The sequence below is a fragment of the Sciurus vulgaris genome, assembly GCF_902686455.1.
Source record: "Sciurus vulgaris genome assembly, chromosome: 2".
Classification (NCBI taxonomy): domain Eukaryota; kingdom Metazoa; phylum Chordata; class Mammalia; order Rodentia; family Sciuridae; genus Sciurus; species Sciurus vulgaris.
In genome coordinates this window covers 28,247,658-28,275,367 of record NC_136462.1, presented here as the reverse complement: position 1 = coordinate 28,275,367, position 27,710 = coordinate 28,247,658, and the positions used below count along the sequence as shown (strand labels likewise).

General features: G+C 48.0%; 1 protein-coding gene across 1 annotated transcript in view; it reads left to right on the top strand.

The window, feature by feature from the left end:
• The window catches only part of IFT43 (intraflagellar transport 43), an 81,159-nt gene that overhangs the window by 34,607 nt on the left and 18,842 nt on the right, over positions 1-27,710 (top strand). Inside the window, exons 4-5 of the mRNA XM_079129241.1 lie at positions 22,529-22,561; positions 23,203-23,249. Coding sequence (XP_078985367.1) covers positions 22,529-22,561; positions 23,203-23,249 — 80 coding nt within the window. The remainder of the gene's footprint in view (positions 1-22,528; positions 22,562-23,202; positions 23,250-27,710) is intronic.

The following is a 27,710-nucleotide window of genomic DNA, read 5'->3' as shown; positions in this document are numbered from 1 at the left end:
CAGATACAACATTCATGCTACACCCGTGCAGTTGGTCCCATTTGCCTCTGTCAGGTGTCCCTTAAAAGGAAGGTGAGGCTTACAAAGGTCTTCAGCTGTGTTGTCCCAGTGGGGTAGGAAGACTGGTCATGGATCTGACTGAGAGGCTCATAATCTAGAAATAGGAGTTTCTGGGATTCCTTTTATTTGTATAACACTTTCCAAGAGAGAGCTGGGTGTTTGTCAGCCATCTCACTGGCTGGAGATAATGGGTGCCAGAACTCTTGTGTTCACCCCTGAGACACAAGGAAGGGCTGAATTCAGGCATTGCTTAGGACCTGGAATCACCAGCTGTCCTTCTCCTGGCCCCAGGATAACAACTGTGCCAAAGATTCTGTCTGGAGCCAGCCGTCCTTGGCACTGAAGTTGCCTAATTTGGGACACTTACAGTTGATGGGTCACTGACTTGGCCATGGGGACTAGAGCTGAAGAAGAGGGAACCAGACTTGGTAGAGAGAGGAGGAGGGAAAGGTAGTCTGATTAAGTTTTGTCTCAAAGTGTCTGTTTTTGGGTTTGTCCCTGCATTGATCTGCAAGGGAATGAGGCAAGTAATGGCCCCTCGGGGACTTTGAGGACTTTGCTCTCAATGTCAGCCGTCATTTTCAATCACCCTCTCCCTCCCAGCCATTAATTTTGGCCCAGGATCATGGGGACTTGTCCATCTATCACTCCTAATTGACACTAAATGATCTGTCAGTTTATTGATGAACGGCAGGAGTGGAATTGTCACAATATATTTTACTTTCTAACAACTCCTCCTGACAATTTTACCTTGTCCATCTCACTCTCCTCACATAAATCTCCACTGGCTGCTCTTTCCTCCTCATGGGCTGTTCTGGTGCCAGCCACTTCCACACCATCTGCACGCGTCAAGGACATCAAGATGGTGGGAGAACTGCTGTGTGCCGGTCCCGAGGTTACCCCTTCCCTCCTCCTCCTCCTCTCTTTCTCTCTCTCTTTTTTTAATGGCATAGATGTTCCAAGAATACTAAAGGGCTTCTGTCCTCTCCATCTATGTCATTGCCATGTCAGAGTCTTTACCTTCTCATTAGCAGCGAGTAGTTAATTCTTATTAGGCTACAAAAGTGTGAAAGGCAGAACCTCAGTGAGCAGGGGGCTCCCAGATCTGAAGCACAGTGGTGACCACATGCTTTGTCCTCTCCACCAGCCATTGCAGGCTGTCCATCCTCACAGAGGCCAGTCTCTTAGGAAGTGCCCCCAGGGGAGGCCCACTGGAGCATCCATCCGCAGAGCCGTGCCCTGCCGTGAGTGTGCTGCATGCGGGCGCTCTGCCGTGGCCCACTTGGTCAGGCCCCGTGCTGCCAGACCCCGGGCTGGGAAGCCTTGCCCGTCCAGCCTGGTTCACCGTCCGAATGTTATTTGTAAGGGCACCAAGACTTGAAAGGTGGGAGTCACTGGGCCAACCGTATGTAAGATCTCATCGTCACTTAGTCCTAAGAAGATGTACGGATGGAGGTGGATAATCCATCATCCTTGGAGGCCCGCGGCCAGTGCAGAGCCTGACGGCGTTTCACCCTGTCGTTGATCTCCCCGCTTTGACGCTGAACGTGATTTCTGTTAATTGATAAGGACCGTTTTTGTTTATTAACCACTGTGCCCTTATCATACCTATCAAGATGAATAAGAATCCCTTCATGTCATCTGATACCCAGGTCACATTCAGTTACTTTCATTGTCTCAACGATGTCTGTGTAGAGTGGGACTGTGGAAAGGACATGTCGAGGTCCCCCTGCTGGCTGTGGCTGCACGCAGCCTTCCGGGGCCTCCCGTCTGCAGCCCTCACTGCTGCCTCCTCCCCGCACCCCACACTGATTTTTTTTTTCTTGGTAAGAAACTTGTCCGTGGAGTGTTGCCCATTGTGGGTGTGGCCCATTTCTTCTAGTTGAGATGTTGAACTTGTCTGTCTCTCGTGACCCCTCGCACACGGATGCTGAGCTCTGGTTAGGCTGGCAGTTCAGTTTAGGCTCTTTTTTCGTGGCAGGACTTTGTGGGCAGTGCCCTGTGGGTCCCAGGCAGCACTCCTGAAAGCACAGGTGTCCGGTTATTCCACTTAAGTGGGCTGCGACTGACGCTGAGTCGGTGGCGTGTGATCCTCCACTTCACCGTCCCTGGCTAACTCCCGGCTAGTGGTCGGAGTGTCCGGGATCATAGCTGCCCAGAGAAATGATCTCATTAAAACTTGTCAAATGGCGATTTTCTGATCTTCACTTATTAATGGAGGATTTTCTATAAAGAACTTCCTCTCATGAGCTGTGTGGTTGTGTGAAATACAATTTATGCTTGCCTTTCTGTCTGCCCCTCCGCATAGCCCCAAATCTTTTTATTTTGAAAAACTTCAAACCCATAAAAAAAAAAAAAATTCAGGATCAGCACAAGCGCCCGCACACCTGTGCCTTGAGCCACCATCGTGAGCCCTTGTGTGCCTGGGGCTCCTCCTCGGTCTCTCATTTTGTTTTTGTCTTTATTTTTGCTGAGTGCTTTGGAGCTGTAGCTGCCTTTGCCTCCGCATGACTGGTAGCTAGTTAATAGTTACTATGCAAGGGACACGTGTCTCTCTGGTTGCTTCTGGGTATGCAGTGCTCGGCACGCACAGGTACACGGTGCATATGTGATCAGGGAGTGCATTCTGCATGTTTCTTAAGACCTCCAGTCATTAGGAAGGGACCCTGTGCATTGGTCCCAGTTAGTTATTTTACTTAATCTCTGATCTTCAGATTTTCCTTGATAAGCACAGTTTTGCTTATTTGTTATTTTTCATGTAAGTTACACTTAATTTTATTTTCAACTTTTTTATTCTAATTAGTTGTACATGACAGTAGAATGCATTTATACATTTTTGATAGAGTATATGTAAATGGAGTGTAATCTCTCATTTCTCTGATTGTACATATTGGAGGATCACATCAGTCATGCAGTCAAACATGTACATGAGGTCATAATGTCTGCTTCACTCCACTGTCATTCAGTGACATAAGATTAAAAGTATTGAGAATCTATTTAGTGCATGTTACTGTTGGCCAAAAAGAACCCAGAATTGGCATGGCATGACCAGGGGTCCTCAGTGTCCCCAGGGAACAGTTATTTGGTTCTCAATAAGGAAAGTCCTGTAGCAGAGTCAAGTGTCCAAGATCAGGTGAAATCAGATGGGCAAGGAGCATGCGAGGTGGTTAAGAAAGGAAGACTCTAGGGAGCTAATTGTACATCCATTTCCAACACACGGGGCCCGTGTCCGTTTTTGTGGGTTTTGGAGATGCAGGGTAAACTCCCTGCTGGAACATCCATCTCAACTTATCATGCACTGTGGTGCGTGTGTCTGCTTTTCCTCCAGGTAGCTTTCACAACACCGTAGGTTCAGAAAGGATGGCTTTTGGTCCAAGCAATATCCTTTCTTTTTAATGTATACCTTACATTAATCTATTCCATGTAGGTGCCTCAGTAATTTTCACTTTGCTCTTGATTTATATTCAGAGCCTGGACAGAAAGATGGTGGAGGAAGAGCTAGATACATTTTTATTTTAATGAATTTAGAAAACCCATAGTTTTTTTTTTTTTTTATATTGAATTGCACCAAGAGGGGTTGTACCACTGAGCCACATCCCCAACCCTTTTTATTTTTTATTTTGAGACAGAGTCTCACTAAGTTGCAGAGGCTGGTCTCAAACTTGTGATCCTCCTACCTCAGCCTCCTGAGCTGCTGGAATTTCAGACATGCACCACTACTCCAGGCAGTAATTTTTAAAAACTAGAATTGAATTAGAATTGAATTGCATTGTTTATTGGGGAAATCTTATGCACTCAGGATTTGAAGGTGAAATTCCTAACACCCAGCCTGTGTACACTGAAATGCCAAGTAAGTATCCCACTTCAGCTAAGTAGGGAAGAGTGGTCTGGTGAACCCATCTGTCCTCAGCCTTCCCCACCTTCCGGCACCTGAGTGGTTGGTAGATTGTTTTGGTAGCTGGCAGGGGAGGAGGCATGGCAGCGGCGGAGCAGGGTGTCAGCAAAGCTCTTGGCTGAGCTCTCCTCCCCTTCAGTCCCCAAATCCCGCATAGCTATGTGTCCTACTTACCAAAAGTCACTGTTCCTGGGTGGAGGAAAAGCAAGCATTTCTTCCTTGTGTGGGTGTGTCACAGAGCACGGGCCCTTGGCCAGCTCAGGCACCCAGGTCTAGCTGTGAGTAGATCTGCCTTTTTGTGGAGGAAAGTCTGTTTGATCTTGAAGCTGAAGTGCAACTAGATTGAGAAAGATGATCATTCCCAGAGGCCTGAGAGAGAGAAGGAGTAGATGTAGAAATAGTACAAATTCTTATGTGTGAGTTGTTGCATGACTTCATGTCATCTTGTCTTGGTGAATTTCAATTTTTTAGATAAATAAGAAATATATGTAGTATAGAATTCAAGGCATAGAAGGGCAGGATGTGAAAAGTCAGTCTCTTCCCTGCTTTCCTTCTTGGAGGCAGCTACTGCTAATCAGTTTTGTGTGTGTGTTTCTTTCCACTCTATGCATTTGCAAAATAATACAAGTTAATATCTTCTTATCTCCCACCATGCACACAAATCAGTGTATGTATTCTGCATTTTTCTTTCATCGCAGAATAATATTTCTTACTGAGCTTTCTGAATCTTTGTGCAGGATAGAATTGCCTCCTTCTTAAGGGCTGCATAGTACTCCACAGTTTCCTATCTCCATGAAAATGACCACAAGCAGACAGTAGGGATGATATTTTGCAGTCTGAGAAAGCAGACTTCCAGTGCTTACTCATGGAATAGCCATAACAGGGCCCTCGGAAAGTTTCATAAAGGCTTTAGATGTGGTACTTAGGGATCGCGTAGACTAGCGAAGAGGTAGGGAATATGCATCCCCCTTCTTCTCAGTGTGATTTGGTGGGTACTTTCATGCCACACCCCTTGGGTTGACATGGGGATGTTTGGTGCAGAACAAACAGGTGTTCTAGGTTGTATTTATTGCAGTTGAGGGCCTCGGATGGCTTGTGTAGTGTCACAAAACGATTTGCTTATGCAGATGAGGCCTGAAACAATCGCACTCTGTTGAACGCTTCCTGCTTCCAGTAGCATTAGGATACTTTGCTTGCCACTCTGAAAAGTGGAGCAGTCTACCTGACAAGTGGCCCTGGTCACTCCTCTCCTTGAGCAGAGGCAGCACCTGAGGCACAGGGTGGGGGGTTGTGGAGAGAACAGTGTCACCCATGATGCTCGCCCGCCTGCGCGCGTGCACCAGGCGACGGCTGGTGCCCACAGGGCCAGACAGCAGAACTGCTCCCAGTTGCCAGAGGGGAGGCCTGGCTCACCGCCCGCTCCAGGCACCCGTCCTGCCTCCCAGAGCCTGCTCTCAGCTTCCTCTTCCCCTTCGCTTCTCTTCATTAAAGTGCCCTTGACTTTTGCCTCGTTGAAAAACGGGTGTGCCTAGAGTGGGTTCTCTGCAGGACCCCAAAGCCTTTGCCTTGGTCTCTGGTTTTGTAAAGCGAAAGCCCTCTGGTGACGGAGCTGGTCGTTTCTTGGAGCGAGGGGTAGGATTATAGAGCTCCAAGGGTCTCTGGTGTCAGGAAAGGAAACACAACCCACAGAACTCTCTTAACCAGCAGCAGCCAAAACACGGAGGTGGAATATTCCATTTGTTTCTCTGGACTGCTGCATCGTGCAGGGCTCTTCTAGACTGTCAATGTGAGCGTGGCTGTCAGTGCTGGTCGGGGTCTGTGTGAACCCTCCATTGCTGGCGGACTCATAGAAGCAGCCTGGTTTTTTTTTTTTTTTTTTTATTTGTTTTGTTTTTTTAAAATAAAGTCTCTTTTAGTTGTTCAAGCCAACTGAGAATTTTCATGATGCAAAATTCAAACAAGACAGTTAAAACTGAATTTACCTGCAACTGCCATCTCTACTCTCAGCCATCTCCCTAAAAGTCACTCCTGGAACCATTTGTTGGTACCTTTTTAAAATTCTTTTTGCTGTAGATGGACACGATACCTTTATTTATTTTTTTATGTGGTGCTGAGGATCAAACCCAGTGCCTCCCACATGCTAGGCAAGCGCTCTACCACTGAGCCACAACCCCAGCCCCATTGTCTTATTGGTGCGTTATAATTTTGCATCATAGTGGGATTCATTGGTACAGTTCCTACGTGCACACAATATAACAGTATATGTGGTCAGTTTTGGTCCCCGGTACCTCTTTTCCCTCCTTGTTGGTATCTTTTACGCACTCCAGCATGCACAGCATGCACTTACGATGGTTTGATTTATGATTTTAAACTTTACAGTGATGTGAAAGCAATAGGTATTCAGTAGAAACAGTACTTTGAGTTTTGAATTTGGGTCTTTTCCTGGCTGGGGATTTGTATACAGTCCTCTCTTGTGATGCTGGGCTGTGGCAGCCAGGACCCCCTGCTGCCTTGGAGTACAGGACAGACAGCCAAACTCTACACAGCCTGTGTCACCAAGCTGTGGTGTTCAGTAGGTGAGGTGTGTTAGATGCATTTCCACTTAACAATGAGTTTATCAGGATCTAACCCCTGTAAATCCAAGCATCTGTACTTACAAAAATAGGTATTTTTTTAACATAAGCAAGATCATATTAAGTGTTTTGCACCTTGAGTTTAAATGTTTTTTTGTTTTTCACTTAACAGTAAGTGCATCTGGGGACGCTTCAGTGCCTATGGATATACTTCCTATTCCTAATTGCTCTATGGTAATCCCTCCTATAATAGTAGGAGACACTACTCCCCTGACTGGACGTTTCTAACCTAAGTCCAGTCACGCCCCCATCCACCTCATGATCAACCCCCCAAGTTTTTCTGTTTTCTTTTTTCAGCAGCTCTGTTTTTTAGGGAAATGATGGTTTCATCCGTAGAAGTAGATTCTGCCTTTGGGACTATGCTCCCAAAGCTGTAGCTGGACAGCCCACATCTTGCCAGCCCTTTTGTTGCATGACCAGAACCCACACCTTGCGCACACCACACACACGTAGCACTCGTACACAGACACCTTCTCTCTCGTGACTCCAGTCCTGGACCCCGTGCTGGACACAGTCACTTGGTCCTAGAAACAGCCCGTGGGTAGTTGCTGTTATTATTTCTGTTCTCAGATGAGGAAACTGATGTTCAGAAAGGTGAAATGACTTGCTCACAGTCACACGGCTGTAAGTCGCCAGCCAGAACTGGACCCAGGGGAGTCTGATGCTCTCTGGTGCTCTGCCACCTCCTGTCTTTTTCCCCTTGGCGTCGGAGTGTCCCTGCACATGTTGGTGCCTCAGCAGACATTCCCACGGGACGTGTGGACACAGCTCAGGCGGGAGAGCAGTGGCAGGTGGAGCCTTCCCTGACCTCCCTTGGCCGACTGTCTGCAGCGCTGCGCTCCAGCCAGTTGCCGGGCCTCCAGAGGGAGGCCAGCGCAAAGGATGCCGCCTGCTCCTAGGGGCACAAGCCAAGGCCATGCCATTTCTGCCATTAAAGGGCTTAATTAGGCTAGTCGTTAAGTTCAATTAGGCATTGGAAACGGTTGTCCCTTCTAACCCTGCAGTGCCCTCCAAGAACTGGATCCATTCCCAGGCAGCCAGCTTGGGAGGCAGGTACTAGTTTCTGGGCCTTGGCAGCCTCAGCCTCTGCTCTTGGGTCCTGTGAGGCTGTTTCCTGAGCTCATTACTGACCACCCTCCTTTGCCGGGGTCACCCTTTCCCCACACCTATAGTCGGATCCACACGTCTGCCTGCATGCTTGTCCCCAAGGTCAGGGCTGCATGACCTCGGAGCATATCTTGCGCACCCTCTGGCCGAAGTTCCCTGAGGGGTGTGAACTTGATCGGGAAGTTCCCTTTTGACCTGTGGGCTCTTAGGATTCTGGGAAGTGAGTCCCCTGTTATCCACACCTCACAGGGAAGAAAGTTCAAGGTTGAACTTTGAGCCTTCTTTTCAGCAGAGGAGGACATCTTTAAAAGAGGGGGCAGGGAAAGGCAGTGTGCACAGTGCAGAGCCCTGGGTAGGATGTGCAGAGGGGCAGAGGCCCAGGGCGGCCTTGAGCAGCCAGCTTAGCACCCTTGGGCCAAAATCAAGTGGTCTCGCAGGCCCTCCCCAACTCAGAAAGTGCATGTGTGAGCCCCTGACACGCACTCTGCCCGTGCTGGCGGGTCATTTTTGTCTGTGAGCTACAGCCTTGCAGCGAAGAGCTGACCGTGAGGAACAGGCCTCCAGGCAGGGCCAGGTGAGGGGAGCGCCCGCACACCTGTGTGCGGCGTGGTGCACGTGACTGAGCCCAGCGTTTTTGAGGGAAGCAGAAGGGCCGAGGGGTGGGTGGAGAGGGCCTGCGGCAGGGCCTTGAGCTACAGGCGCTCTTCATTGTTCAGGGCAGGAGATCCTCCGGAGTGTTGGCAATGTGCTCAGTGGTGCGGGGACGCCTCGTCACTCCTCTTGCGAACGTCTTTTTGACGTGGCACCATCTTCGGGCATGTGCAGATGTAAAAGGAAATCCATTTCTCCCACAGTAGGAGCCTCTTTGTCAAATGAGAAAACATCCCTCTTCTCCTGCGACGCCCTCGCACCCTCGGTACTTCCCTCTGACACCATGTGTGTGGGGCTTCCCCACACCAAGCAGGTGGACGGGGCAGGTGCCCTGCAGTGTTCCTCAGCCCTGACACTGTCCACCTGGAGGTGACATCAGGGCTCCAGAGCCAATTAACTGGCTGCAGCAGCTGCAGAACTCGGGGAGGTACTTAGTTTTGCAGATTTTTTTCAAAGCATGTTTGCTGTGCTTTGATCTGGAAAGTCCTCCAAAAGTCCGTGTGCTCATGGCTTGGTTCCTGGCGCTGCCCGTGTTGCAGTAGAACCTTTAAGAGGTAGGGCTCTAGTGGGAGGAGATTAGGTCATTGTGGGTGTGCTCTTGAAGGGGATAACGGGTCCCCTGTCCTTTCTGGTCACTGTCTGCTTCTTGGCCACCTTGAGGTGAATAGGCCTCTGCCACGTGCTCCTGCCATGATATACTGTGCTGCCACAGGCCCAAAGCAACAGGGCCAAATGATCAAGGACAGAAAACTCTGAAGCTGTGAGCCAAAATAAACCTTTACTCCTTATAAGTTTATTATCTCAGGTATTTTGTCATAGTAACACAAAGCTGGCTAACATAGTATTTTAAAGGATACAAATGAGCAGTTAGACAAAGAGATACATAACATGAGACTAGGAAGGGTCATGAGCTTGGGAATCTCAGTCCCCATGGAATGAGGCATACTCTCCTCCTGTCACTAACTTGGACACTCTCAGAACTAGTCCCTTTGGGTGTTTATGGAAGCTTCATTACATAGCCAAGATTGATTAAGTCATTGGCCATTGGTGATCACTCAGCCCTCAACCTCTTTCCTCAGAGGTCTGGCTGTCAGGGATAGAGCGGGAACTGGGACTGAAAGAAAGTTCCAACCTTTCAATCACATAGTTGGTTCCTTTGGCAACCAGCCCTCCATCCTGAGGCTGTCTTCACTTCAGAAATCCAAGAGTTTGGGGAGCCCTGTGCCAGGAGACCAGATCTGTACTTCTGATTAGAAGTCACAGTGGCTCCCTCTGAAGGGCTCTCTTGGGGCCACTCTCCAGTGGCTGTGCTCTCTTGAGGCTGCAGGTGTGGAGGTGTTGCTTGTCTTTCTCCTCCTCTTGCACACGTGGTGATGGCTCTCACTCGCACCCTGGCTGTTGCACTCCCTGGAGCCCAGTTCATACTGCTGCTTTCCCTGCGGGGACGCAGTGGATCAGCCGACGATGCTCGTGTGAGATTGGAGTTCTCCAGCTGCCTGTTCCTGCCCTGCGATGTGGGTTCTCCTTTGCACTGGATGAGCTGTGGTTGGGTCACAACGTCTGCAAGCCACACACCGCATCAGCAGAAGCTGTCATGGAAGGCATCTGCCTCAGACAGGGGAGGACCAGGGCCCAGCCACCCAGGGACGGAGTGGCAGCCCTGCACCAGCAGAGCCAGCTCTTTCCTCTCTGGGCCCACTGTCCTTGGTGTGTGGCTCTTGTCATGCTCTCATCTTGATTGCACAATGGCTGCTGCCCCTCTAGCACTCACCCCATTTTCCAGGAGGGAAAAAGGGACAATGACCTGGAGGTGAAAGTGGAGGACTCTTCCTTAGGAAGGCTTTGGTTTGGGGCAGCAAGGGACATTGGTGCGCACTCCAGGGGCTGCTGCATCTGCTGTGTTCTCCTTGGTCAGAAAGGCAGCACGTGAGTGGCAAGGGAATGGAGTATTTTTACTTGGGTTCATTGTCACTCCAAGCACAACTGGGGTTTGGATTAAGAGGGCAGGGAAGTGATTTTTGGCCAGGTAGCAAACTTTTCTGTGCTCTGGCTCCATCAAGCTAAGGTTCAGAAGTCTCTGGACGATGCTGTCCTGCAGTAACGACCGTGTCACATGACAGGGTTAGTTGTGCTGACAAGCACAGGAGCAATGTCACCTCATTCTGGAAGCTTTCTAGGGGTGGAGGATCCTTCAGAAAGAATTGGAATGCCAGAAAAGCTGCCTTTTAAACAGGGATGGAACACAAGTAGCTGAAGGAAGGAAGGGGCCCAAGAGGTAGAAAAAGTGAAGCAGAGAACGGAAAGGCGAGAGGGGTTCACGCAAACCAGGGGGTTAAGTCGATTTGTCTGTTGAAAGCAGGGGCTGCTGGTGGTGAACGTCCCATGTGCCCAGAGTCTGTAGGCGGGAGCCGGCAGGTAACGTGGCCAGGGCAGGCTGCTGGGCGTGCGACCCACGGTGAGCCGGCAAGTTCAGCAGGGGTTAGCGGGAGCATGTGAAGCCAGGGGAATGGTGGTCCCTGGAGGCAAAGGGTACGAAGGTGGCCAGCATCCGCCTGGGGCTGGTCTTCAGTTAGGATCACGGAGCAAGAGCGGCTTAAGTGTGGGAGTGTGAACCCACGATCCCACGATGGCCATGGTGGCAGCGGCTCCGGTTGGCAGAGCACTTCCTGTGTGACAGGTACAGTCCACTACCGGTGACAAACCAGCGGTCCTGAGGATCATATCACCTGGTAACATCAGAGCTGACTCAGTTGGTGTCAGCACGCTGCGATGTTCCCCAATGATGAAGCTGCCTGAGGATGCATCTCTCGGGACATTCTCCATCATTAAGTGACACCGACTGCACTCTCTTAAATGTCTTGCCTGAATTAACTTACTTGATTCTTAGAACAAAACTTTGAAGTCGATTGTGGTCTCCTCACCCGTTTTGCAGAGTTGAAGTGACTTGCCCAGGAGCGCACAGCTCGGAACGTGAAGCTCTTCTGAACCTAGCCCCCAGGTATTTGTGTGTTCCTGTGCTGTGACAAAGTACCACAGACTGGGCAATTGTTAAGTAATGGAAATGGACGTCTCACAGTTCTGGAGGCCCAGAAGGGCAAGGTGAGGCACCCACAAATCTGTGGTCTGCTGAGAACTCTTCTCTGCTTCTCAGATGGCGGTCTTCTCCTTGCCATGTCCTCACGTGGCGGAAGATAGGGCAAAAGCGCCTCAGGAGTTCCCTCCAGCCCTTCTGTAAGGCCCTCTGCTTTCACGACCGAATTAGCCCCTGAAAGCCTCGCCGCTTGCCAGTGTTGCCTTGGGGACCACGTTTCATCATTAACCATGGAGGAGACTTGGTGGGCAAACGACAGCAGCCTCTCACTCCAGGACCATTGGTTGAACTGAAGCTGGTTAGAGCAGAGCTCGGCATACACACCGTGGCTGGCCTGACCCCTGTGCTTACTCTGGTCTCTTCGAGTCCCTCCACCCAGGGGACAGGCAGGTTGGTTTGGAGGTGCCCGTGTCTGGAGGCTTGGAGTGTTTAGCAGGTGCCCTCTTCCCAGTTGCTTGGTGGGAAAGGAAGCCAGAGTGACATTAAGCAGGAAGAAACAGTTGGGAGTGTTAGGAGCAGGTGAGCAGTTTAGGAGAGGTGACAGGAAAGCAGGATTTCTCAGTGTAGTTGGGAAAATTGAAGCAAGTTTTGACCACAGCTAAGAAAGAAGAGGATGGCCCAGGGAGGAAAAGACTGTAAGTTATTAAGGAGGAAGAGAATTCATGTTAACTTTGTTGTCCCTAAAAGCTATTAAAAAAGGAAATAGGAGCTGGGCATGGTGGCACATGCCCATCAACCTGGCTGAGGCAGGAGGATCTCAAGTTCAAAGCCAGCCTTAGCAACTTAGCGAGACCCTGTCTCAAAAAAAAAAAAAAAAAATACACACACACACACACATACACACACACGTATGTATAAAGAGGTGCTGTAGAAGTGGCTCAGTGGTTAAACCACCCCTGGGTTCAATCTCCTATACCAAAAAAAGAAAAGAAAAAGGAAAGAGGGTTTCCTCTTGGATTCTCTCTGCTCCCTTTTTTCATTTTTGGTTCCCCCCTGCTACGTGGACTTGGAGAAACACATTATCCTGGCTTGATTGAAATTTTAGGGCAGGATAGACCATCTATTGTGGGGAGAGGGCTTCTAGGGGCCTGTCAGAACAGGGAACAGATGGGGTAGGGTCAGGATTGAGGGAGGCAGTGTTGGTGGTCATTCACAGAGCTGGGCAGAGACCTGAGCAGTCCTGGAGTCTGGCCCCTTCGGTTTGCAGACAGGGAAAACGAGGCCTGGGGAGGTTTAGTGACTCCAAATTCTAGAACCTTAAGAGTTAGAAAGGGCCCTTAAATGTCACCTTGCCCCGCTGCCCACGGTCACACAACTAATTAATATAGTGATGAATACCTTGCATCCCATGTCCGTGCCCCTTTGCAGACCTCGAGAGCTGGGCCATTCATCTCAAGTTCATGAAGGGCCGTGCACTGAACTGTCTGTGTAAGAGCAAGACTGAGAATAGAAGCGTCTTTGCTGCAGTCCTCTGGGACTCTCGCAGAAATGAGGTGTTGATCATATGAAGCAATCTGATTGAACAAAAAACTTCCAAGGAAAAAAGTTGTGTCCCCTGAGCCAGCCAGCTGCTGCTGAGGGGGCCTGGCTCCTTGCAGCTTGAGCAGTGGGAGGCCAGCAGGGAAGGACGAGAGGTGCCTGCACTGGTTAAGATTCACCCGACAGAATGGTCCCCTTGTTCTTCCTTTGATGAATTCACGCTCTCAAAAATAAAATGCATCTGTGAACATCACACCTTCTTCTTTCCTTTTCTTTTTGGTCCTTTATCGAGAAATAACCCAAAGCGGTTTTAATATAAGCAGCAGCAACTTGGGCATATGTAGGTATAAATATGCACACGGAATGGAGGCCTCTCGCAGAGTCTGGATTTTCTCTGACCTAGTGGGTTTAATGAGTGAGTTTACTTTTTGACCCTTGCTGCCCTGACTAGAGCTGGTTACTGGTGGCTGTGCCATTGTCTCCTGGTGTCACAGTGGTCATTATGCAAGAGGCCATGTTTAGAAGTGCTGGAGTGTCCTTGGTTCTGTTTACCAGAAATTCACCAGCAGGAACCATAAGCCTTCCAGGAGGCCACCATATGTCCCTGCCTGATTCCTGGCCTTGTGTGTGGCAGCTGGAAGGGGGACCCCCCTTAAATACCCCCCAAGACCTTCTCTTTGCACCCTCATCACTTGGGCGATTTCAGTGTATCTTTGGGCTTTGTGGGTAGGGGGACCACAGGTTGTAAAAGAGGGGCAGAGAAAACAACAGAGTAGAAAGAAATCTACCTAGGAAGAAATCTTCACAGGTTTCTCAATTACTGAGCAGAAAATTCTCTCCAGAAGTAGAAGACCCTTCTCATCCAGCAATTATGAACTGAAGCCAGGTGCCATGCGTGACACTTGCCTGTAATCCCAGCTTTGAGAGTCTGAGGCAAAGGGATCACAAGCTGAAGGCCAGCCTGGGCAACTTAGTGAGACTCTGTCTCAAAATAACTAAAAGGGACTGGGGATGTGGCTCAGTGGTAGAACGTCTCTGGGTGAAATCTCCTGTCTACCTGCCCCCAAGAAAATTTCTTTAATTACATTTATTAAAGTAAAAGTAAAGACTCTATTTAATGAAAATAGGTGTGGAAAGGAAAGTTCACAACCATCGCACAATCCCTGAAGGTGGCACTTGAGCACAGATGTTCGGGATGCATTGTCCCATTGTGCCTGTCAGCTGCTTTTCCTCCCTGCTGTTTTTGGGGAGATGGCGGTATGCACACCCAACTTCTTACACTTAACCCTTGGCTGCTTTTACATTGCAGAATAACACGGCGGGTTACATATTAGTTGCATGTTATTCTTTTTGTTTGTTGGCTTCAGTGACTTGAATGGGAAAAAAAGAATCCATTGAAAATTAATTCCTAGCTGCACAGCTTCCTCCTGATTCCTAATCAGTTGGTATATGCACAGTTGAGACCCATGAGCATCCTACCCAGCTGCCACCTTGCCCGCGTTTGGCCACACCAGGGTACTCTGGTGCTTTCTGAGCACACCTGGCCCCTTCATGCCTCTGACCTTTATTCAGGTGGTTTCCTTCCTTTCTGTGGCTTTTCTGCCTGTCTTACAAGCATCCCCAGATTCCCCAACTGCAGAGGCTAGTTCCCTCTGGAACCTGTGACATCTTGCTAACACTGGTCTTACTCGTCCTGCAAAATTAGGGGCGTGGTAGAACCAGCACACAAACCAAGGGGTGTGTGTGAACCTTAATTTCTTTTCTTTTTGTACTGGGCATTGAACCCAGGGACACTTAACCACTGAGCCACATCCCCAGCCCTTTTTATTTTTTATTTTGAGTCAGTATTTTACTAAGTTGCTGAGGGCCTTGCTCAGTTGCTGAGACTGGCTTCAAACTTGTGATCCTCCTGCCTTATCTTCTGGAGCTGCTGGGATTACAGGCATGCGCCACCATACCCGGCTATGAACCTTAATTTTTAGTCCCAGCTCTGCATCCAGCTGATGGTGAGACTTTCTTCAGGTCCCTTTACTGAATCCAAGTCTCCCTTTCTACCTCTAGCAGGTACCAGTTTGGATGGTGGTCATTGTCTTTTAGACCCTGCAATTTGTGTGTTTATGGGAGTAGTAGTTTATTTCCGTTTTTTTTTCTCCCACCATATTATAAAATCCTAAGCAAAAGGTCCTCAATTCTCCCACCTCCCATGTGTGCCTAAGACATAATTAGCAATCTGATAAATATTTCCTGAATAAAATAATGTTCATTTGAGACCTAAGGTCTAACTCTGTCTCTGCTGTTTTTTTCATGATAGCAGGCATGTGCACATCACTATTTTTAGCTACTAAAACGGTTTCTGTATGTTTCACCCCCCCCCATAAATACTGAGTTTGATTCAAAACAAAGATGTTATTTTTAATCTACCCAGCAGGGGGCAGACTTCACCCAGGAATTGCCTTGTAATTCACTGTCCCTTCCAGAGGTCAGGACTTGGCGGTCTACCGACGGGAGTTCTTATCTCTTTACCAGATACCTTATTGATGAACTATGCCAGCAGGAGCTAAATGTGGTCCACTTCTAAAATCCCCGAGTGCCAAAATATTGGTGCTAAGGAATTCTTGTCTTTAAAAGAAAGGAGAAAATATAATACCTGATACATACTAGATAGTAAACAGGTAAATGGCAAGAACTAGGAAAGGGGGGGGGCACTTTAGCTTTCAGGAGAGGTTTGAATGAAGAGGAATCTGTTGGCCAGGAAAACTTTAGTTCATGAGAATCAGCTGGCTTTTCACCAGTACTGTATGTGTGGGGACACACCTTAGAGCTGAGTGTCCCCAAGCATCCTGTTTACCATCTGATACTGAAGGGGCAGTGTAGCCACCATGACAACAGCAGGTGTCTCCTTTCCGTTTTTTTCCTTGCAAAGGCTCGTTTGGTGGGTCACACCATTTATTAAGAGCCTTGGTTTTGGATTTGCTAAGTGATGTGATCTGGGGCACACTGTCTTCTCTGTCTTAGGCCTGGGTAACACTTACCTTAACGAGGTTTAAGGGCATCTTGAGATTTTTATTGGACATCTTATAATCATGAAGGTAGAAAACTTTTTGAGAAAATTACATTTTGATCTCTCTTTTCTCTAGAGGAGTGATACATTTTTAAAATGTAAAGTAGTTTTGGTGCCAGTTTAGTTGTTAATCTTATTTCTAATCTTGCCCTTATCAAATTTTCTTTATGAATTTGCCCCCAGCTGGAGAATGTCTTCTCTTTGCAATGGGGCCACGTGAGTGCCCTGCAGTGGCTTTAGGTTCGCACCTGTAACAGGTTGCAGTTGTCCCTATTTGTCCAAACAATGTTCACATTTCTCCGGGGCTCAGAGGCGGTGGTTCTCAGGAGTGGGCCAGGGAGGGCGTTCCCCTGGGCCACTCAGGGACCTGGCACTCTGGTCTGTTTGAAGCCTGTTCTGTCTTGCAGTAGGAAGGTGAGTCTGGGGTCCAGTATGTGCCGTGGGTATTAAGAGGCTTCAAGGACACTTCCCCCCATTTATCCCAGTTATGTCCCCTGCTAAAATAGGTTAACGGTGTCTAATTAACCACTGAACATTGTCATGCTGCATAAAGATAGCATCCGGGCTGTCCTCTGAGCCATGGTACTTTATCTCCATTTAGATCTCTGCAGTGTTCCATTAGACACGAGAGGAACATTTCACCTGAGATGATGTCTGCGTTAGCGCTGCCTCTCAGCCTTTGGCACGTAACCTGGGTGGTAGCAGTTGAGGCCTTATGTGGCAGGGGGACTTGGGGTGCTTCAGGGCATCTCCCCCAGAAGCTAGTGGGGTTCCTGTGGTTGGAGTCATGACCACTTGTAAGTCTCACAGACGTTGACCTTTGAGTGTGGTCTCTTGATCATGATGACCAGGACAGGCCCCTCACATAGCAAGGGGATGACAAGGACAGAATCCACAAGAGGGGAGGATTCACATCTTTACCATTGAACCCCAGAAAGAAACAGTGAGGATTTGGGAGTCCACAAGGAACCAGGCACAGTGGCACACACCTGAGATCCCAGCTACTTGGGAGGCTGAAGTGGGAGGATCACAAGTTCAAGGCCAACTTCAGCAACTTAGCAAGACCATGTCTCAAATAAAAAATGGGCTGGGGATGTAGCTCACTGGTAGACTGCCCCTGGGTTTAATTCCCAGATTCACACACCAAAAAGAGTCCACTGGGTCTATGGGGCTATAGTCATGGGGTGCACCTCTGGAACAGGCTTGTCCTCATCCAATCAAATGAATGTCAGTGTGGTCTCTGAGTACCAAGGAAGGAGACCGAATTTAAGCAAAAGAAACGCAAAAAGGAGGGAACATGGAGGGGAAGGTGACTTAGCTAGCCAGGATCCCTTGTTTTTTGCCATAATGCAAGGTGTCATGTTGTAAATAAGACATAATAATAAATCACACAGAATAATTAAAGCAGCGTTAGCTACCATATCGTCAGGCCTGGTGAAGCCGTAGCCCCTTGTAAGTTGAAAATGTGTCCCCATCTTGGAAAATATTGATTGGATTGAAGCAGAGTCTAGAAGGAGCATTTTGGTGGTGTGGAACTGCCGACCTGCCTCTGTCCCATAGGGGTCAAACGCTGGCCTGCGGGTCAGATGGCCGAGGCTGCATTCTGCTGCTTGTTAGCTGGGTGACCTTAGGCACATTAACCTCTCTGAGCCCCAGTCTCCTCACCTGTAAAACAGCAAATGAAGTGAGATAGTGTGATCATTCAGTAACACCACATGTGAGACTGTGCGCGACATAAGCTGTGGTGACAGGAACATATAAACAGCACGATGCCAGTGATGACAGTGCCTGGCACCCAGCAAGCTGGTGAATGCCAAGTGCTTGGCCATCGTCCTTCTCTGGCAGGTTTGTGGGGAAGCCGGCTGCGGTCTGGGAGTGGGTTCCCCCCAATTAAGAGTGAGTAACTACATCAGGCCAAGGAGAGGGAAGCTGGGGTGAAAAGCAAGAAAGGGGGCTGAGGATATGGCTCAGTAGCAAGTGCTTGCCTACTGAGGCCCTGGGTTCAGTCCCCAACACCACCACCAAAACCAGACAAACTCGAAATACGTATCCCCTTTAAACAGAAAAGTAGGACTTGCTGAGTGCTGGGCTGAAGGATTGGGCTCTACAGAAAGACCACCCCTCATCCTTAAGCACCTCTGCCCAAGGAGCCGATGCTGAAGCACATGGTGGCTTTGTGGCTGAGTGTTTGGGGCAGTTTGGAAAGGACCACACAGAGGTGGCCGTGACTTCCCTTTGCTAGCCCTCTGGCCAGGTGGGTGTCTCACTCACAGGAGGAAGGCAGCTGGTGGGTGGAGGTGAGGGAGGATGTTTACCCTCGTAGTCTAGAGGTGAGGCTTCACTCTGCAAAAGGGCCACAGCGATTAGCAAGTGATGGAGGAGTTGTTAAAAAGAAACCTGGCATTTAATTAACTTTTCAAAATGCTGGTTCAGCAGCCTCCCGGCCGTACATTTTGCATATTGAATGAGCATCTGTAATCAGGTCTGAATTGCCCCGTCCAGGTGGGGAGAGCACAGGGGCTCCCGTGTGACTCTCAGGACAGATCCAGGAACAGAGGCTTCCTTCCCTCCCTTGACCACTTGGGGGCCCTGGCTATTCCCTCCTCACCGCAGCCTTTAGGCCAAGTCCAAGTTCATTAACACTTCTGGAAAGAAAGTAGGCAGCTCAGGAGGAGGGGGCAGGTAGCTTTCCAATCGCTGCTTAGCAACTGGAGCGTTCAGCCTCATATCTGAAATAAGGTTAGGGCACTGAGTCTCACAGTCGTGCCTGGGGCCTATTTCTGGAAATTACTATGTGGTGGGGGTGGTTAGCACATCTTCATTGAAAAAGCTTCCCAGGTGTGATTCTGTGAAGAACTACCTGTTTAAAGGACTCTCCAGCTTTACGTTGGCTCAGCCTTCTGTTGCCTTCTGTGAGTCAAGAATGGAGTGGCTGCCGTCAATCCAGACAGATGTCTGGGTGTCCCAGGACACTGAAGGATCAGGCGGGATCCCCTTTTGAAAAGGCTGGGGGCTGCGTGTTTGGGACTTAGAGTGAAAGTCGGGAGGTGCAGAGTCTGGTTTCAGCCTTATCACTAACTAGCTCTGTGATTTGGGTGAAGCCCCCTCCCCGGCGCCCAGCGTCCCTGGGTGTAAACGGTTCTGCTGAAACCTGCTTCTCTTCCTTTCCACGCTCAGCTGACAGTGTTGTAGATGTGACAGTCTAGAGGGTGTTGAAGAGTGCTCCATCTCTGCAAGGTGGTTTCGCTAGCATTATGGCTGTTGTCAGCTCCCCAACCCTCTAGTAGCCACTTCCGGGCAGCCAGGCACGAGGCCCCTGTGGGCAGTAATGGACAGGAACCCACGGGCCTCAGCCACAGCCTCCATTCCCTCAGGTTGGAGAAGAAGTGCATCTGTGAGGAGGAGGTGACCCCGAACCCACGATTCTTTTGCCTCAGCCTCTGTCCTCACAGTCTGTGGGTGCAGAACATCAGCCCCAAACCCTTTTTTGGTTACCCACCCTGGTGGGCTGTTTTAGGTTTTTATTTGTTTGCTTGTTTGTTTTCAACCTGTCACCAATAATTAAAAATATATCCTACATATGTTAGGTTGTGAGTCTATAAAACTAAAAACAAAATGCTTATGCTGTATGCTATTTGCAAGCTTATGCTCTTCTTTTCTATGCTATAAAAACGAAGAGGGCTGGGGTTGTGGCTCTGTGGTAGAGCGCTGCCCTGGTACAAGTGAGGCACTGGGTTCGATCCTCAGCACCACATGGAAATAAATAACTAAATGAAATAAAGGCATTGTGTCCATCTACAACTAAAAAATAAAAAATATTAAAATTAAAAGAAATAAAAGAAGGAAGGAAGGAAGGAAAGAGAAGCACAGCAGGCTGGGGTGATCCGCTAAGTTGATCTCATGACTCTAATGCATGACCTGTAGTGTGAAAACCTTGTGCTTAGATGCTGCGTCTCCTAGGCCCTATGTCACTGTGCTGGCCTGAAGTGCCTCTGGGGACTGGGCAGATAAGATGAATCTGTGAGATGGGTTTTATTTCAGGTTCTGTTCCTGAGACACACACACAGATTGTTTGCGTGTTCACGTTTCTGTAGAGCAACCCTCCCAGCCGTTCTGTCAGCCTCCTTTTCCCTCCCATTTGATACCTCTAGGGCTGTGGAACCTCTGCCCGTCTCCTGACTCTTGTGAGAGAACTAGCAGCAAGACCCAATGCTTCAGAACTAGTCCCAGGCTCTAGGGCAGGACCAGGGTTGGCAGAAATCTGGACCTTCATAAAGACAGTCTCCCAGTTTTGGCAACAAATTCATGTGAAAACAAAACAATAAACAAACCAAACTCATACACACTGGAGAGGTGCCCAGTTCCCATCTGTGATGCAGATCAGAGTCGGGGGCTCCATCCCATTAGACTACCTGTCCACAAGGAGAAAGTACTCAGACCTGTTATTTCTGGCAGAGAGAGAGAGAGAGAGAGAGAGAGCATGCCACCCAAGGGCATCTCTGCTGCCCCTCCCTGAGGACTCCATTTGATCTTTCTCTTGCCTCTGTTGGGGAGTCCTTGGGCTCCCCCTAGAGGGAGAGAGACCAGGATGTGGGCTCTCCAGCAATTAAGATGAATATTAAACTCACCCCCTTTTTGGGTGTTTAAGTGGGTAAGTGGCAATTAATCAGCCTCCCCGCAAAGATTTATGCTATTGTTACCATTTCTTTCAGACAAAATCACCCCTGCTTTTTCCAGGCACATCGCTTAGGAAGGGAATAATTCAGCCACTCTCCTGAAGGTGATTGGACGGAGTCCGTCTCTTGTGTACCTAATCTCCGCGTCCTGTTCTTCTCTTATTACCCGTCTTCTTCCAGGCATTTCTACCTTTGGTGACATATTGGTTGAATGGGTCAGAGGCAGTGGTTCTGGGCATGACAGGAGCTAGGACAAGAGACTGCGTCCTCCCACATAGAAGGTGGCCTTGGGGGCTTGGAGCATTGGTTAAGTGGTCCTCTGGTGGGGAACAGGCATTAGAATATCCCATGTCACCCAGCACAGGGGTGATGCCTGGGGCCTCCTGTTGCTGCTGGCCTTGGCTGCCTGCTGCTGCCTCTGTGTCCCACCTCCCTTCTGCCCTGGCTGCCCAGGCTGCCCAGGCTCCTCTGCAACCTGGGAAGTCTCTCTTTTCCCCCTACTTTTCCTACTCGCTTTCTCCTCCCTCCCGGCTCAGCCATCCTTTTCTTTTCTAAACAGTACAGTTGACATATTCTTAAATTTCATGGAGGTTACTCTATTTAAACTTGGGCTTAGTATATATTTTATTTTTGGCTTTTTTTTTGACAAAAATGAAAGTATGGCTCAACTCTTGGGAGAGTCATTTGCACCTTGCAGGAATTGGTGGTTGGCTCCAGGGCAGCTCTTCCTGGTGAGGCCCATGGATCCACCCTGTCCAGGGCCTTCTTGGGCATCCTGCCTCTGGGCCGTTGGAACATTGCCACCACCTCTTTTGAACCCTGGCTCGTTGTGCTAGATTTCTGACCAAGAATTCATTTAAACAACATGCAACTCTTTTCTTGGGAATTTTCAGACCCTAAATATGTATCACTGTGCACTTGGCACCCAGCTTTGATCATTATCAGTATTTTGCCAGCCTCGCTTAGAAGACTTTAAGTCAGTGTTTCTCAGTGTCAGTAGTGACCTCCTTAGATTAGAATTACCTGAAATTTTCTTTAAAATGCATAGTCCTAGGCCCTCCCTCCCCGAAACTAACTGATTTAGAGACTTCCCACTGCTAGACCAGCAGGCATGCCCAACAGTCTCCCCAGATGGTTCCTGTGCCACCAGTGTGTGTGTGTCTACCTTGCATCCTGTTCCTCATGGAATGTCACAGGGATACTCCTGTGTGGATCACACACACACACACACACACACACACACACACACACACACACAAAACGGTGGCTGGGCCTACAACCTGAACTTCTACACCCCAGGAAGCTCCAGATGCTGACAACTAACACCTCCAAATAAGACCCAGAGCCTCAGTCACAAGAAAGTGCTTTCATTTTCAGTGGGCCAGCTTTGGTTGACAGTAGGGGCCATATCATTTGTGTCCCTTTGGGTTTTGAGCTCCTCATTGAACCTTCTCCTACACAGGACAGTTGGACTTGTAGTTGTGCTGGACAAGGTGGCAGGAAGGCACTGTAGTACCTGCAGTTTGCTTGTGCTGATTATGGGGCACGTCTAGAAAGAGGACTCGGCTAACTAGGTGTGGGGGGCTCTTGGGAATCCCAGTACTCAGGAGGCTAAGGAGGGAGGATCAGAAGTTCAAGACCAGCCTCAGCAACTCAGAGAGACCCTGTCTCCAAATAAAAAGGGGTGTGAGTGCGACCCAGTGGTAGACTGCCCCTCGTTCCAATCCCCAGCGTAAGGGGAAAAAAATAGAGGAATCAGACAAATGAAGCACTTGAGATATACTGATTTGTCCCACTTTTGAAACCCTTTCCCAGAACATTACCCCAGTATGTGAGACTCATGGATTCTCAGAAATCTCATCTTTTCTTTCTCAGGTTTGGAAGGAAGGCTTCAGAAGAGATAGAAGAGTATGTTTCCAGTTCTCTCGTGGCATCCTACGGTGGCCTTTGTCAGCAGCACAGCTCGGTGGTCATTGTCTCTTCAGCCTGTGTTGAATACAGCATTTAAAAATGAGACAGCATGAGCCTGGCTGTGCACTGGGCTGGTCTTACGCACACTGAGTCAAGGGGTGGACGGTGCTTCCTCCCCGGTGGAGATCTGGACTCTGGCATCGGTGCCCACATCACATCGCCCACTGAGTGGTCTTAGAATCGTTATGCTTTGATACCAGACACTGACCTAAGCTTTGATAGAAACAGGCAGAGGCAGTGCCAGCTTCCTAAGCCTTACCTTCTCCTAAGATTTCCCTCAAAAAGAAAAGTTTCTAGACAAATGTGGCTGTAAAAGCAGAGGCCCCCATTTCACACTCCCAGGGGCAGGAGAGCAACATGTCACGGCGTGCGTGATGACGGCCTTCAGAACGGAGCATCGGGCAGCCTGTGCAACCATACATGGCAGAGCCAGTTGCCCAGTTGGGTTTGACCAAGAGGCGGGAGGAAAGCTGGTCTAGGGGCGTCACTACCTCGGAGAAACTGACTGCAATAAAAAAGTGGGTAGTTCCTTTTTTGGGTTTAAAACTCATCTTCTTCTCTCTCTTTTTTGGGGGCAGTCACCGCCTCAGACGGCAGAGCCTGGATGGATTGGATGATGGAGGAGGTAAGATGCCCTTGCAGGAAGTCAGAAAGGCGTCTAGAGAGGGCACAGAGCCCTGGGCATTTCTGGGACTACAGCCTCACCGAACACATTTGCCATGGTCTGCTCACGCACACAGAGTCACATTTCCATGCCATGCTGAACGATCTTGCCTCTGCCCAGAGATCTCACCCCCATTGTTACCCACTTACCTTGCTTGTCCTTGAAAACCTAGCCGCCTCACCTCCTCTGAAATGTCTCCCCTTCCCATCCTGCCCCTCTCTGTCTCAGATGTTCTCTGTGCTCCTACAGCCTCCTTGGCAAACCACCCCTGTAATAACAATAGCTAAAACTGACCAGGTGCTTAGTATAAACCAGGCACCAGCCCTGCCAGTTCTGCCAGTTTATATGTTAAAACATTGATTCTTAGCACGACTCTTAAGAGATAGTCCCATGATCATCCCCCTTTTACAGTGATGAAAACTAAGGCACAGAGAGATGATGTTGCCTGAGGTTGGCCTGCTAGGATTTGAGAACAGTTAGGAGGTCTGTCTTTAACTCTTTGACTTGGTTGGCCCCTCTCCCCTTTCACCAACCCCAGGCACGGAGCTTCTTGATGGCAGAACCATGTCTTATTTATCTTGGCCTCTCCAGCCTGAAACATAATGGTCAGTTAATACTGACTGTATGAATGCAGGGGAAGCAGGACTGAAAAGACCAGCAGATGTGGCTCAGCATCAGCTTGTGTTCAAGACTCAAGAGAAGAGATGACCTTTGTGCGCATCTCTAAAAAGAAGCCTACTAGAGGGGAGGTCATGCTTGGGACCTAAATTACTAAAGCTTTTTTCTTTTTCTTTTTTTTTTCTTTCTTTTTTTTTTTTTTTTTTTTTTTTTTTTTTTTTTGCAGTGCTGGGGATTGAACCCAGGGCCTTGTGCTTGACAGGAAAGCACTCTACCAACTGCTCCTACTAAAGCTTCTTAAAAACCCACACATTTACTGTTTCCATACTTCTTACTCCTTTGTGGAGATCCAAGTTTCTCTCTGGTGTCAGTTCCCTTCAGAACTTTGTCGTTTTTGGTAGAACAGGTCCTCTAGCAGCACGGTCTCCCTGCCGTGCTCATTGAAAATGTCTTCACTTTTCACCAGACCCAGAACTCTAGGCTAATGATTTTTTTTTACTTCTAGCACTTAAGTCATTTCATTGTCTTTTGTCCTATGTTGTTTCTAGTGAGAAGTCAGTAGTCATTCTTATCTGCATTCCCCTGTATGCAATGTCATTTTTTGTGTTTATATGTTTATCCTACTTGAACTTGTGGAGTCTGTGGATTTATAATTTTCATCAAATTCAGAAAATTTTAGCCAGTATCCCTTTATGTATTTTTTTCCTTCCATTCCTCCAGAGATTTGCATTATAAGTATGTTTGTCCACACAGGTCATTGAGGCTGTGGTTTTTCTGTTTGTTTGTTCTTCAATCTACTTTTCCCTCTTTTCTTTCATTTGGATGATTCTGTTGCTGTGTAATTGCTCTTTTCTTGTTTGTTTATTTGTTTGTTTAATTCTTTTTTGGGGGAGGGGTTCTTTCTTTTTCTTTTTTTTTGAACTTAGGATTGAACCCAAGGCTTTGCAAATGTAAGCCCTGTTTTTCTTTTACAATGTCCAATCAACCATTAAAATAGCCCATTCAGTGACTTTGTTATTTCAGCTCTCAAAACTTCATTTGTTCCTTTTGAGGAGTGGTTACTAGGGATTAAATGAAGAAGCACTCTACCACTAAGCTACATCCCCAGCCCTTTTTATTTTTATTTTGAAACAGGGTCTCATTAAGTTGTCCAGGCTGGCCTTGGACTTGGGATCCTCCTGCCTTAGCTTTCTGAGTAGCTGAGATTACAGGCGAGTACCCCTCTCCAGGCTGTTTTTCTTTTTTCCTGACGGTAGTCTTTATAGTAGTTGTTTTCAAGTCCTTTTTCTGCTAATTTCATCATCTCTATCTTTTCTAAGTCAGTTTCTACTGACTGATTTTTCTTCTGGTTACAAGTCATATTTTTCTGCTTCTTCACACGATTAGTAGTTTTTGACTGCATGCTGGACATTGTGGATGTTAATATGCTGGATGGCCAGATTCTGTGTCCTCCTTTAATGACTGATCTGTTTATTTTGGCAGTCTGTTAATGTATCTGTTCGTTTTAAGAATTGTTTTGGAGCTTATCAGGGCAGGTCTAGAGCCAGCCCTGAACACCGAGACACTGAGGTGTCTGCTGAGTGCCTGGTTGTTCGCCATGGTCTCTCCACTCTGGCTGGATGGGGCTGAGCTCTTCCACTTCCACCCACTCTGGGGATTGTTCAGCTCACATCTTCCTGGTGCTCATTCTTTACCCGGCCTCGTGGATTTTCCCCCACAGAGGCATGGCTTGTATTCAGAAAGTCCAGGTTTCTGGAGCTTTTCCTCTGCACTGAGTCTCTGCTTCTCTTCCCCGTCCATGCTCAAGTCAAGCTGGAACTAGGGCCAGAGAACAGAATTAAGTTAACTAAGCTGCCCAGGTAAGTGTTTGGCATTCTGAAGACACCAACCTGCTTGCTATGGTGCCCCTGAACATCAGAACTGAGGACTGAAGCAAATGGCAGTATGTGAAAAAGTACTTGTACCTCATCTCATCCCAAAGGGGTTTCAAGGCAGAAGAGTCAGCACTAGAGGTGAGGACGGCAGCCTACCATGTGAGAGTAGTGAGAGCCCACGGACGCCCTCACCACTCCTCAGCACTTACCTCTGCTCTCAGTGTCTCCTGTTGACAAGCCACATCTTCCTTCTTAGCTTTACTCACTAATCTTTTAGCTGCCAGACTTCACCTACTAATAATTGCCAATGACCCTGGTAACTAAGATACCTTGCATTTCTGTTCTCAAAGTCTGTTTTCCCAGATGTCTACCTGGGATGTCCTGCCAGCACTGAGCTGGCTGCCCAGTGATTGGTGGTTGCTGGCCCTGCTTTTGACGCCTTGTCCTCATGGATTGTCAGCTACTTCAGCCATTAGTTGCACAGGACAGTAAGGTGACCAGGAGGATGTGACAAGGGACTCAAGGAAACAGGGCCTCCACTAGATATTACTAAAAGTGTTAGAAGGTTAAGGAGCAGTGTGCAGGGAAGTTTGTAACGCTAGAATCAGGGTTCTGGAGCCTCGATTTGAACAGGGAAGGAGATGGTGCTGAAGGCAGGTAGTTCATAGCAGAGGATCTGTCCAGTCTGGATGGTGCATAGGAGTGAACACACTGCAAGCTGTTTCCTGTAGTGGGTCTTCTTGGGACAGCTTCAGTCCCCAGTTGCTTGTATATTTGTCAGTACACCAAGAGACTTGTGATTTAGGTAAGAAAGCCTTAAATTTAGGGAAGAAGGTTTTAGAGTTCTTCAGTCAAAACCTCCAAATTAAAACTCAGGAAAACAATTAAATTAATGGTCCTATTGGAGTTTTACTTAGCCTTCAATACTCTGTTTTTCCAACTTCCTGCAAAGAACTTCTGAAATCCTACTTTTTCCACCTTTATCATCATGGAAAATGGTACATTTCCAGGAGTAACCTTTAAATGTTACAGTAAAACTCTCTGAACGCTGTCATGTGTGTGATAAATGCATGGTGTTAGAAGGTTTCTCAGGCTGCTGATGGAGATGTCACTGTAAAAGCAAATTGTTGAGCTCTGAGGAACTCTGTAGGCCATCTTGGCCAAACCTGCCTTTCCACATGTTAAGAAGTTAAGGCTCACCGATTATTATACAGTAGAGTGGGACTCGAAGAGAGACTTCTGACTCCCAAGAAAACACTTGTTCTTAGACCTCAGTGTCTACTAGCATTACCATCGACATGTATTACCAAACACTCATGTGCCAGCTGCCAGGCCTAGCGTTTTATGTTTTCTCTTATTTAATTCTCAAAATAAATCCATGGGAAAAAATTTTTAATCAACTTTGTTGATATTTATAAATAGTAAACCTCCGATTCAAAGTGAATAATCTGAGTTTTTGACAGATATACATGCCCTGTGTAGACTCCACCACCATCAATATACAGAACATTCCATCACCCCATCATAAGAAAAAATTTCCTTATGCCCCTATCCATCCCTCCTCTGCCCCTGACCTCAGACAACTACTGATGTGTTTTTTTTTTTTTTTTTTTGTCATAATAGAATATTTTCATTTTCTGGAATTTTAATTAAGTGGAAGCATAAGTATACATGCCTGGCTTTTTTCACTCAGCACAATGATTTTGAAATTCATCCTCGTTGTGTATGTTGTACGCCTGCTCATTTTCATTGTTGAGTAGTATTCCATGTGTGGGCATACCACAGTATGGTCACCTGTCAGTAGACATCTAAAGTGAGCATTATCCCCATTTTGAAGATGAGCAGACTAAGATGAAGAGAACTCTTTCCAAGGTCACAGAACTAGTTAATGGCAGCACCAGGATTTGTAGATAGATCTTGACCCCAGAGC